This window comes from Theropithecus gelada, chromosome 13 (assembly GCF_003255815.1).
Source record: "Theropithecus gelada isolate Dixy chromosome 13, Tgel_1.0, whole genome shotgun sequence".
In the NCBI taxonomy this organism is placed as follows: Eukaryota; Metazoa; Chordata; class Mammalia; order Primates; family Cercopithecidae; genus Theropithecus; species Theropithecus gelada.
In genome coordinates, this window is record NC_037681.1 from 53,120,576 (window position 1) to 53,133,887 (window position 13,312).

Genomic DNA, 13,312 nt, shown 5'->3' on the forward strand with positions numbered 1-13,312 from the left:
GACTTTGAAATAATTTCTTATACTAAAATTATTTTAAGGACTTTCTACCAAAGGAGGAACCTTTTAACCAAGTTGCTTACAAAAAGCAAAAGAAAGCATTTATTTGGTATACTTTATGTTGTGAGATACACATGACTACTCTCTTCTTCCTGAGGGTATGAGAATACCTACTGTAGCTCCTAATCCACATGCTGAGGTGGGGATTCTGGCCCCTTGTCTACATGGTTCTCCTGTATTATAGGTGTAACTCCCTATTTTGTAAAATTTTAGCACCGAAAATAACTTAGACACCTGGTCCAGTTTCTTAATGTTACAGAGAAGAAATTGAGGCTCAGTGCAATTAGCTTTCCAGTGTTGATCACACAAGTGTACGTGAACTAGGTTTCTAATTTCCTCACATTTAGTCTACTTTACCTCTTTTCCTTAGCTTTTCATTGGGTTGTAATTATATCAGCTAATAACAACCAACTTTTACTGCATACTTAGTATGATGCATACATTTTATTCTGTATTCCACACATGTTCTCTTATTTTATTGCAACAATTTTTAAAAATATCTGTTTTACACGTGAGGAAGCTAAGTCGCAGAGAGGTTAAGTGGAGTCAGATGGAGCCAGCCAGGGGATTACAGATGATTTATCTACTATTGCCATTTTAATCAGTTTTCTGTCCTCTCTATCATGGATCATACACATAGGTAGTGAGTTAGAAACATAAATGCCAACCCACCATCCAATTGTTCAAAATCCCTATTGTAAGACTTCTTAGAGTAGGTTATATTCTTAAACACAGGGTGAACTCGGAGGTTTATTATGCGTTGGAGTTCAGTTTACATATTGAAGGAACCTCAATAAAACATAGACAAGTAAAAAAGCTTTATGATATCTCAAAAGGAATAGCTTCTTCATTAAGAATGTGTTAACAGCTGGAATTTTTTAGTGTGTTTTTGACTCTGATCTGTGAAATTTGTTAGGTGCTTTATATTATGTGGTTTGGTGGATAAACATTTCAGAATGAGCTGTTATGACAAAATGTATCTATTGTGGGTGTTGCTTTTTATCTTTTTCTGAACAGAAACATTAGGAAACTTAAATACTGTTCAAACTGAATTTAGGCCAAATGCTTATCTGCTTAGCAAGCTGTGGATTTCAGGATCTTCAGGCAGTTAGATAAGGATCCTTTTTCATTAGGAAGTTAATTACTTTTTCTGGCATCATGGGGACTAACCATATCTTTGTATATTATTTTAAAGATTGAGAAATAACAGAACAGTTTATTATAAAAAGAGAATTAGTCTCTACTTTGCTACTAGCTAGCCATATCATCTTGGATGTCATCAACTTTCTTGATCTGTTAAATGAAGATATACTGCTCACTGCATAAGCACTAAGATTTATTCCAGCTCTCACATGCTATGGGCAGTTTTTGAAAATGTCCAATTATATTCTCTAAAATAGCCAAATTCTCCTGTATTTCATGGGTTACTGATGTATTGGACCATTCTCATTATTTACTTTAATAATCTGTAGCTTATAATTTTTAGGTATATTTCATTTACTTTCTGATATTGTCAGTCCTGGATTTTCTGGGCTTAACTCTTAAATATGTATTGAATTTTCAGAGTAGTAAAAGTATACTTACGAGAGAGCAGCACAGCTCTCTCTAATATGAAACTATACCTTATTCTAACCTTACCTACTTTTTTAAACCTTTAAATTTTTTTTTACCATTTGTGCAGGTGTTAACACTTACAAACCATAATATATTTATTTTTAAATATGTTTAACCTTCACTGACCTTAACTCAGTTTGCTCTCTTTTTAGTCTGCCAGGGACTGGGAAATTAGGAAGCTAAGTTTGTTAGAATGTGCTTGAAATAAATCTAAGTAGCTTTGAGTGAGAAAGAGCTAGATATGATGCCCTTCTGAATAAAATTCAGCAGGGCTAATGCATAGATTTTATGTCATCTCTATTGACTGCTCAGAGTTTTAAAAATTAATTTATTGGATCTCAGCCTCATCAATTGAGATTGTTGTATACAGACTGTCTAGGTAAAAAAGAAATACTGATTTTTGCTTTTTAAGTTCTTAGAAGAAAATTGGATATATTTAGTATTTTCAACAGTTTCTACATTGTTCTTTAATTCCTTATACCCTATAAAGAGGCTTGTTTTCTAAAGTAAAGGTATGTATTGAATTATTACAAACTTCTAAGTAGTAGAGATTCTAGAAATTATACATTTATTACAATAAGCAGACCCCTAAAAAGGCAGATTAGGTATACTTGGAAGTGAAACAGGAATCTTTCTTTACACCAAGAAGTATTAATTATTTCAACTTGATTTTTCTAGCGCCAACTTGCAAGTTTGCTCTTTGAGTTGGGATGTACCAGTTCAGCCCTTCAGATATTTGAAAAGCTAGAAATGTGGGAAGATGTTGTCATTTGTTATGAAAGAGCCGGGCAGCATGGAAAGGTACGTAATAGTCAAATCTGATGTACTGGTGAGAGCCTTCCCTCTGGGAGCATCTTCTCACTTGTTTTGTTTTTCAAGCCCACTTTTGCCAGTGTTCACTTATATTGCTTTTTTTCACTTTTTTCCAGAAAACTTTTAAATGTTTTCTCTGATTTCCATTGGGACAGATTATTTTATGTGTATGCGTGGTGGTATGTGTATAGAAGAGAAAAGTAGACTGAGATTGGGATTTGACATGTAAGAGACTAACAAGAGCTTTGAAGACGTGGCATTTTCGTTTCTTTCCTTTACTCACCTTCTCCCGTAGGATGACTTCAAAGTGAAATATTTGGAATTATTTTAATGATCACTGGGTTGCCTGATGATCAGATGCTGTGGGCCTCAAGGGAGGTTACCTAGGAGAGAGAGTGGGAGCAGTTGGCTTGGTCTGTAAAAGAAAATCCAAAGGGGTGATGACCCCTCTGGAGGCAGAAGAGTTGTCAAGTGTGTAATGCACATTTAATTCCACCCTGAAATTGGGTCAGGAGGGAAAATGTTGCAATATTTGCATCTGTTATTAATCAGTTGTTTTTTCCCCTCATACATAAACAGAATTTTAAGAAGCATAAGGGGCTCTGCGTTGTAGGTCACTTTAAAAACTGACACATTGAAATCATATGTTAAATTTTGGATTAAAAATTCAAAAGACTTAAGTTGACTACACAGGCAAGCAGAGTAAAGCCCACAAATTAGATCATTTATACCTACAGTCAACCTTTTGCCATTACCCTAAAAAAGAGCAATAGTGGTTCAAGCATGTGTTTTTCTTAAATACCTTCCTAAGTATGTCTATTTTAGTTTAATAGTGAAAGTTGCATTTCTTTCACTAATCGATTAATGGCAGTGAAGGTCTTTGAATTGTATTGACTTAAGGAGAAACCAGAATAAGAACAAAGCTTTACTGTGGAAGATTATCGACTGGGCATGGTGGTTCACACTTGTAATCCTAACACCTCGAGAAGCTGAGGTGGGAAGATCGCTTGAACCCAAGAGTTCAAGACCAGCCTGGGCAACCAAGTGAGACCCCATCTCTACAAAAAAAAAAAAAAAATTAAAAAATTAAAAATTAGCTGGGTGTGATAGTGCATGCCTGTAATCCTAGCTACTTGGGAGACTGAGGGAGGATGATCACTTGAGCCTGGGAGGTTAAGGCTACAGTGAGTTGTGATCACACCACTGCACTGCAGCCTCTATGACAGAGCAAGACCCTATCTCAAAAAAAGATTGATAGAGTTATAATATTTTTATCCTGGAAAAGAACCCCATAAACATCCATTCTAGCTCCCTTCTTCTGTAAATAAGGAAAGGTTTCCCTTATGATTTGCTTCAGATCACAAGCTGGTTATTGACTACTTGTAAGGTAGTATGGCATGGTGGCTAAAAGCATAGCCTCTGGTCTCTGGCTGCTGGTAGTCAAATGCCAGCCTTGCTTCATGCTAGCTTTGTGATGTTGGGCAAGTTGCTTTCATCTATCTTCCTTGTCTTAGTTTCCTCATCTGGAAGCACTTAATCTATTTGCTTTATAGGTTTTTGTGAGATAATGTGTGTAAAGTACATACAATGGTGTTTACCTCATAATGTGACATGAGTGCTTGCTGCCATTACTTGCTATGATTCTATGAGATGTTTTTTCTTCATATTTTAATGTCTCTAAAATTGGAATGTATTTAACAATTGATGGCATCTTCCTTTTGCTCTAAGTCAGGTGACTGTCCTGTCAGGTTGTCCATACCCATGCATGTGAAAGCTAATTATAGCTACATTTAGGCCACCATTTCAGTTGAGTTGTGGACATGGTGTCAGCACTACATATGTTGTGTTTAATTGCCATTTAAAATATCTTCAAAAGGATTTCATTATGATTTGGCACTGAAACAAAAAGTTATTGAATACAGAGAAAAAGAAAACCAAAGTAGAGAAATGAAAATTTGGTGTTACTGAAATAAACATTTGCCACTGGGTAAATCATCCCAATTCCATTTACTTTTCTTTAAAAGCAGCAACCAAGTGCTTTATGGGAGCCAAGAAAGAAGGATACCCAAAAGTAGATGAAGCTTTGTTTTGTACTGAGATGTATAAAGAAAGGTTGTCATTTAAAATGTCAATCAACGTATTGAAGGCAGGAAAAATTGCCAAATTTTTCTGAATAGATTGAAAAAAATCAAAGCAAACAAGAGGCATTAGGTTATGAATTAAAACCATTTTTTCTTTCATTGACAGAGTTTGTCTTACAACTGATAGCATCTCAAATTTAATGAAATATAGTAATGTATTTCTTCGGCGACTTAAATATCTTTTTAGTGCCCATTGTCTGACACTAAAGTAGTACTCAGATGTTTGTTTAACAAAGGAATGAGTGGATGAATGAATATCTTGACTTCCAGTCTGATGTAGTTCCCGCTGCATCATTCTTTACTGTGCTAGTCTTTTTACATTGGCCAGGAAATAAGTAATAACTTTATATAAAAATATGGTAGTTTCTGAAATAGTAATATTTGAAATAAACAAGTTGGTAAATCACAAATACTCAAAACATATTTTAGAATATTAATTTAATTATTTTTAGAAAGTATGGAAAGATGAGACTTTCCTTAATTGCAGGAGAAAAAACATAATGAATCCATCCCCTTCAGAGAAGGGATTTGACTATGTCTCCCTAAGCAGTTGTGATTATTATTATTTTTTTAAATGTGTACATGACCTTGTAAGAATTGTCTGTAATAGGCTGGGTGCCGTGGCTCACGCCTGTAATCCCAGCACTTTGGGAGGCCGAGGCAGGTGAATCACGAGGTCAGGAGACCATGACCATCCTGGCCAACATGGGGAAACCCCGTCTCTACTAAAAATGCAAAAAATTAGCCGCGCGTGGTGGCAGATGCCTGTAGTCCCAACTACCGGGGAGACTGAGGCGGGAGAATGGCGTGAATCCGGGAGGCGGAGCTTGCAGTGAGCCGAGATCGTGCCAGTGCACTCCAGCCTGGTGACAGAGCGAGACTCTGTCTCAAAAAAAAAAAAAAAAAAAAAAAAGAATTGTCTGTAATAATGACAAATGCTTCTGTTTCTAAATCCTCTAGAAAATGTGCATATTTACAATTTTAGACATGTATAGTCATCTACTTTGTCTTAAGTTTTTTGTGAGTTTTAGCCAAACACCCCCCAAAATCTTGATCTTAAAAGTTGATTTTAGTATTTTATTTAACCCACAAAAGACCTCCTTTACCTGTTTTTCTTATGCTATATTTGCAGATTTTTTAAACCACAGACCCAAAAAAGTTTTGCTATAATTTAGAAGCAAGTGTTTTATTTCTAAAACAGCTGATATTCTTTTGGTCATGTGCCAGTAGTTGTCACCACATTTTGATTTAACTAGAAGTCTGTGAAATTGTAATCCTTGCATTTAATGCTCAATTGGCATAATTTATTTTTAAAAGGTGAATTTGGAGAAATGTTTAATTCTAATTATTTTGTTCTGGTGCTCATGTTTACACCCTGCTGTTGTAGGGTATTAGAAATTCTGGCTTAGAAACTACCTGCATACATTCTTGTTATTTAATGACCATAGGCAAAATAGCGAAGATTAATTTTGCTCGACGTTGGTATCAGAACTGGTTTTCACCTGTTAGTATTTAGTATTTAAAGGTTATCTGACCCACTTATAGCAATTTCCCCTAGCTGATGGATGTATTCTTACTTTGTTGAGCAAATTTGATTCTAAATGAGAGACAAAGGCTGAGGGTGAGTAGTTAGGGATAGAGAAGGGTTGGGACCTCTCTTGTTTTCTCTTGTTTCTAGGAAGCAAGGCTTCCCTGAGATTACATGGTCATATCTTTTATTATGCTGCATTTGCAGATCATTGTAATCATGGACTCTTAAAAAGTTTTCCTTTAAATTGCAAGTTAACGTTGTATTTCTAAAACAGCTGAGACTTTTTTAGCAGTTGGTTTGAATTTCCTGTTTTGGGGGCTTTTTTTTCCCCTTGTATCCTAGAGATTCTTTATACAGTTTAAAAGATTTTCCCAGAAGTTCTTTCCCCACACTATAACCAGAATAGTCTTCCTAAAGACAAATTTGCCGTGTCATTCTCACCCCAAGTAACTTCTCTCCGTTTCCAGGGTTAAGTCTGAGCTGTTTCGAATGAGTGGCTTACAGACAATTTTATTTATCTATCTATCTTTCTATCTATCTATCTATTTATTTATTTATTTATTATTTAGAGATGGAGTTTCGCTCTTGTCGCCCAGGCTGGAGTGCAGTGGCACGGTCTTAGCTCACTGCAACCTCCACCTCCTGGGTTCAAGCGATTCTCTTGCCTCAGCCTCCCAAGTAGCTGGGATTACAGGTGTGTGGCCCACACCTGGCTGATTTTTGTATTTTTAGTAGAGATGAGGGTTCATCGTGTTGGCCAGGCTGGTCTCGAACTCCTGACCTCAGGTAATCCGCCCGCCTCGGCCTCCCAAAGTGCTGGGATTACAGGTGTGAGCCATCGCGCCCAGCCTCACTTTATGATCTGGCTCCTGTTTCCGTTGCCAACTGCATTTTCTCCTTCCTCTTTTACCCTGCTTCATACCTACTCTGTCGTTCAGGTTGCACCTGAAGTTCCAGCAGAACTTTAATAACTTGAATGAAACTACTTGTAAGTTCTTGATTTTGCAGCACCATCTCACCTCAGACCTTTGTAATTGTTGTTGTCTGTCTAGAACGTTTGTCTTCCTTCAGCTAACTGCTACTTATTCTTTAGGAGATTGCTGTCTACAGAGAGCCTTCCCAGATACTTTCCTCCCACATTTTGTGGTGCTGTCCACCTGTGTACTCCTATAGCACCCAAACTACTCTGGTACCCCATTTGTTGGTTCATCTGATCTACTAAATGTAAGCTGCTTAAGAACCAGACCCGTGTCTATTAAAATAAACAGCTGTTGGCCAGGCGTGGTGGCTCAAGCCTGTAATCCCAGCACATTGGTAGGCTGAGGCGGGCAGATCGCGAGGTCAGGAGATGGAGGCCATCCTGGCTAACACGGTGAAACTCTGTCTCTACTAAAAATACAAAAAAAAAAAAAAAATTAGCCAGGCATGGTGGCACGCGCCTGTAGTCCCAGCTACTTGGGAGGCTGAGGCAGGAGAATCACTTGAACCTGGGAGGTGGAGGTTGCAGTGAGCCGAGATCGCGCCACTGCACTCCAGCCTGTGTGACAGAGCGACAATCCATTAAAAAAAAAAAACAAAAAATGAAAAACAAAAAACAGCTGTTGCCCCAGAACCTAGCAAAGTTCTGGCATGTAGCAAGAAGTCAATCATATTTGCTGGATGAGTAACTAGTAAGTGATCACTGAATAGTTATCTCATTGAAGCAATTTCCATGTAGGACACTCCTTATGAATATCTGCAGGTGGCAGAAGATACCTCTCCAACCACTGCTTTACTCTTCTCTCTCCAAAAACAAATTGTGAGATTCCTCTGCTCCCATTTGAACCTTCTAACTTTAGGAGTAGAAATAGGAGCAAACCTTCAAGAATTTTGATTCTTGTTCAGTAAATGCTAAGGACACTGTGAGCATATTATTATGTAATGCTATATTTTGAGTGCCTTATATGTACTGCATTCTTTATATAATTATTTTATAATTGTCATATGCTATTCATAACAACCCACAAAATAATGGGTTTTTTTTTCGCTTTACTGATTAGCATTACTAAGTGGCAGTTTTGGAATATGAGCTCAGACCTTTCTTTCCTTTAAAGCCGGTACCCCTTTCCCCACACCTGCCTCCTGTCATGGTTATTGTTAATCCCTTAAAAATTGGATATTAGCTTTGTAAGTTAAAACCTGTTGTGCTCACTTGATTGAGAAAAATAGGCAAAATAATTGAAAATATAAATTAGTAATGCAAATAAGAGATGATCAACTAATTGAATAATAAGGCCTGTTTTTAATTACTCTGTTTCATATTGGACCTTGAGTATTTATGTTGGCAAGTAACTTTTAAAAAATCAAGCCAGAGCATGGTGTTGTCACACATATAACTGTGAAAAACAATTAGTGAACATTTGGCTCCATGAGAGAGTAAGTGGGAGTAGGCACCACCACACAGAAGTCTAGCTGGGAGTGTCTGACGGGTGGGGCAAAGCGTTTTGCACTTGTCAGCTCTCAGTTGCTGCTCATAGAATAAGAATTTACACTAGGAGTAAATTGCCATTCTGCTAAAAGGGTTGTTCTTGGTGAGAGTGAAACGTGCTTTGGAGTTCTGTCAGCTGTGCCCCTGTCATCTTTATGTACTATATTGAGGACGTAGAGCACCTTTCAGTGGTCAGTCTCCCTGTTGAGAACCAGCCTCTTCAATAGAATCAGAATCCATTTTTGCTCTCTGCTTCAAGGTAGAAGGCTAGAATTAGACTATGGCCAATGTTTTGTGAGTCTCATGTGTGCCTTTTTTTTTTTTAAATCCTAAAGCTGTTGTCAAGAGGCCAAATCTGGCTAATTGGGGAACCTTAAATTCTTAGCCTGCCTTTTCTCCATTCCCCTGGAGCAAACCTGTGTTTATTAAGCCTAATTTTGCTCTTCATGTAGTCCTCAAAGATGCTCTTCATAGTTGGAATCATTTCTGGGTCTAGAGCTTGTTTTTTTCCCCTTCATTTTTTACGTGGAGGGCTTCCTATAGTTGTTGATCTGCCAGTTTCGCTTCCTAATATACTGACCAGATGCAAGATCAGATAAGAACCACTCTTATCACACATTAGAATTTTAATTCTTTCCATTAATTCACAAAATTTCCGCTAATTCACAAAGTTTAGGCACAGATCACAGCCAAAAAGGGTAGTTTGTTTTGATCATTCCTTCTCACTCAAGTATGAAAAATTTTCCTGAAATATTTTGTCTACCTTTTCACTGGAGGCTTAGCTTCATTTTTCACCCATATTCTTTACCCCAAACCCAAGGCTTCACCTCTGACAGAATGCTTCCTGGAATCCTAGTAGTGCTTAGGATAGGATCTTCCCTCCCGCAAATCTCAAATTTCCCACATAGCAACTTGTAGAAAACCGTATCATCATAAATATAAATGAGCCCCCAGGTTTTCAATATATTAGTTCCTTTGCTTGCACATATCTGAAATTCTCAGTTTTCAGCACTGGACTGTTTGATCAGAAAATACACCACCAGGATGGGGAACCCCTCAAATACCCAAAATCCCCTTTCAGACCATCAATTTTGCTCCTCTGTGTTTATAGTCCTAAGAAGCGTTGCTTCCTAGTTATCACTATTTGGTTAGAAGGGCATGTGAAATTCAGATTCTGTTATATGACATCTCTATTTACTAGGATAAATTTTTGTTAGATCTGTCCTAATTTAGTCATATGGTGATACTCAGTATTGATTTTAGCTAGAGCATGTCACCTAAAGGAGTTCTCCCGTTGTTCCCAAATGGGAAGGATCTTTTATGTTTCTGTTTAGAATCTGAAGGACCTTAGAAAATACCATTAGCCCTTTGTGACTTTAGTATTATTTCCAGTTGAGTTCATCCAACGTTTATAGACTACCTACTGTTTGCTGGATAAGGATATTCCAAAGATGACTAGTAGACAAAGCTTACTCCCAACACAGTTATAGTCTGATATGATAGATATACATGAGCGAATATTTTAGTAAGACAGTGCTAAGATAAAAGTATATACAGATTCCAAATTCTATGTGGCTCTCATATTTCTAGCTACATATTTCTTTCTCTGCTGTCCTGTTCTAAAGCAATGATCCCCTTGGTTTGTATCTTGCATAGATTCCTTTCTGAGATTTCTAGGGCTCCTGTGATTTTCCACACTTTTAATAAAAAATCCAGTGTTTGGTTGAAATTAGCCTAATGTGGAAAAATTTAGTTTTGATCTTCTACTATCAGTAATTTTTTTCTCTTTGACCTCACTTTCTTGCTTCTTCTTGGCCAAGTTCTGTAATCATCTATTTAAATAGTTGATAACGGCAATTTTTCTGTTTTTGGAGAAACTACACAGTTGACCAGTGTGATTATTTATGGAAAATATTAATGTTCCTCGAAGCTCTTTCAAGTCCCCTTTTCCTAGAGGTAGGGCAACCTCAAGTGTCTTGCTTTCCAGTCTGGTTTTCTAATGGAAGGAGTTGAGGAAGAAGATAAACAGTTTAGGGCTTACTGCTTCGTTCAGCCTCTCTGAGGTAGGTAAGCCAAAAATGAAGAACAAACTCTCAAAATGTTAGTTTAACTTGTTCATGGTCATTCATTTAGTAAGTAGATTTGACATTTGAACTATCTGATTAAAAGCACGTACATCCATGGCCGGTCGAGGTGGCTCCCGCCTGTAATCCCAACACTTAGGAAGGCGGATCACAATGTCAGGAGTTTGAGACCATCCCACTAACATGGTGAAACCCCATCTCTACTAAAAATACAAAAATTAGCTGGGCATGGTGGTGGGCACCTGTAATCTCAGCTACTCAGGAGGCTGAGGCAGGAGAATCGTTTGAGCCTGGGAGGTGGAGTTTGCAGTGGGCCAAGATCATGCCAGCCTGGGTGACAGGGTGAGACTTCGTCTCGGGGAAAAAAAAAAAAAAAGCACATATATCCTCACAAATCTTCTTGTAGTTGGAAGTCTATAAACTCGATTATGCAACACAATTTTTTAAGCAATATGTTAAAACTCTTTTGATTGTAAAATAATTAACACATACTAGCTTAGGCAAAAAAGGAAGTTTTATTGGTTCTTGCAACTGAAAATTCTAGTAGACTTCGCATGAGAGCTCCTGCAGGGGCTCAGATGATATCATCAGGACTTTGTAGCTCTCTCCCTGAGGCAGACGTCATGGCCACAGGAAACCCAAGTTAGTAATCTCAGTGGAAAAATATAGTCAATTCCACATCTCTAAAGAAAGATTCAGTGGAAGACTGAAGGGCTTGAGTCATGTGCCTTCTGCCCTCTCATCTGATAGGAACTACCTGGACCACGCATGGAGTGGGTTTTCCTCAGGGAAGAGGAGTTCAATTTTCAGAAGATCAGGGAAGGGATGCTAAACAGGAAAAAAGCAACTGTGATGTCCACTGTGGGGTGGGAGTTTAATGACCTAAATCTGAAGTTGCAAACTGGCAGCTTATGGGTGAATATAGGCCAGAGAGGCAGTTTGTTTGCCTTACACAGTGTTTTGAAATAAATAAATAAATACATAAATAAATATTTTAAGGATATCTCACCTAAAAAAATTCTAGATTTCTTGGCCTCTCTTAAAGAATTGAAAGATGTGGAAACACTGAGCGGCCAGAGTCCCACATCGGTGTCCTAACTGGCTGGAGCTAAGCAGTGACTCTTTCCTTAGGATGCTCATCTACCAGCCCACTACATTCATCTCAAAAATTGGCATGCATCTCTGGGCAATTTAGGGTATGACCCTTACTCTAAATAGTGCAGGTTTCCCTGGTCAAGTAAACAGCGTGTTATTCTGGTTATAATCACAGGTTCTGCTTAAGTCTCGGCCAACTTAGCTTTATGCTGAGATTCACTACTTACGCATAGTCATTGCCGGAAAAAAGTATTAAAATTAATAATTAGTTATGTGGGATTACAACAGATTGTTGAAACAGCTTAGATTTGTATGTATGTCGGTGGGTAATGATCTTTGGAGTTTGCATCTGACAAGATTCGTCCAAGCGCTGCAGGTTCATGGCAATCAGTTGCCCATTTAAATATGTTTTTGTTTGTTTGGGGAATGTATTTTTATTATTTTTAATAGACATTTAGATGGAAAGTTTCTTGCATCGTATAATAATGCACATCTGGCCGGGCACAGTGGCTCACACCTGTAATCCCAGCACACTTTGAGAGGCCGAGGCGGATGGATCACCTGAGGTCAGGAGTTTGAAACCAGCCTGGCCAACATGGCGAAACCCTGACTCTACTAAAAATACAAAAAATTCGCTGGGCGTGGCAGCACATGCCTGTAATCCCAGCTACTTGGGAGGCTGAGGCAGGAGAATTGCTTGAACCTGAGGGGCAGAGGTTGCAGTGAGCTGAGATTGCGCCATTGCACTCCAGTCTTGGCAACAAGAGTGAAACTCCATCTCAAAAAAAAAAAAAAAAAAAGCACATCTGTATATTCCCGTGGGGAAATAGTAACCCATAGCCAGAAATTCTAAAGCTTTTGCATTCTGTGAAGATTTCTGGCCATTCACATTTTGATATTGCAGAAGTGATGTTATGTAGGCCCTGGTACTTTATTTATGTTCACTGGGCACATCTTTTGTAGCTCATTATTTGGTCATAAATTATGTAAATTGAGTGGATAAGTGGAGGAAGACAGAGAAAACAGAACATTTTGGAAAGAGTGAAGAAGAATGAAGAATGCAATATGACTAGCTGAAGAAAGGAAACACTGCAAGCATTGCCCTTGGGAAAGATAATTTTGTTGGCAGAAAGAAGAGGTATAAGATCTCAAGGAGAAAGAATTAACTTATCTAACACAAAAATGTGGGATAGAATTTGAGGAAAGAAGAAGTCAGTTCAGACCAAGCAGGGTGACTGCTCTGGTGTTTCTCACCTTTTCTGGAAAACTACACACTCTGGCCCTTCAGACCCATCCTGCAGTGAATAGAATATCCGGAACTGATACTGTTGGGTAGCAACAAGTTACACACCATCCACCATGTTCCTCGTTCTTAAAAGAGTTGTGGTAGGTGGGAATTGGTGGAGGAAATATATGAAATCCTGAGTACCCTAGCATTTCCAAATGTGAAGATTTTCCTGCTTATGATTTCATTTTTCATTTGTATACAGATGCTTCTTGACTTACAATG

General features: G+C 38.0%; 1 protein-coding gene across 2 annotated transcripts in view; it reads left to right on the plus strand.

The window, feature by feature from the left end:
- Positions 1–13,312, plus strand: part of TTC27 (tetratricopeptide repeat domain 27) — a 178,992-nt gene that overhangs the window by 95,434 nt on the left and 70,246 nt on the right. For both annotated transcript variants that reach the window (XM_025354562.1, XM_025354563.1), the window contains exon 12: positions 2,350–2,472. In XM_025354562.1, the coding sequence (XP_025210347.1) occupies positions 2,350–2,472 (123 nt within the window). The remainder of the gene's footprint in view (positions 1–2,349; positions 2,473–13,312) is intronic.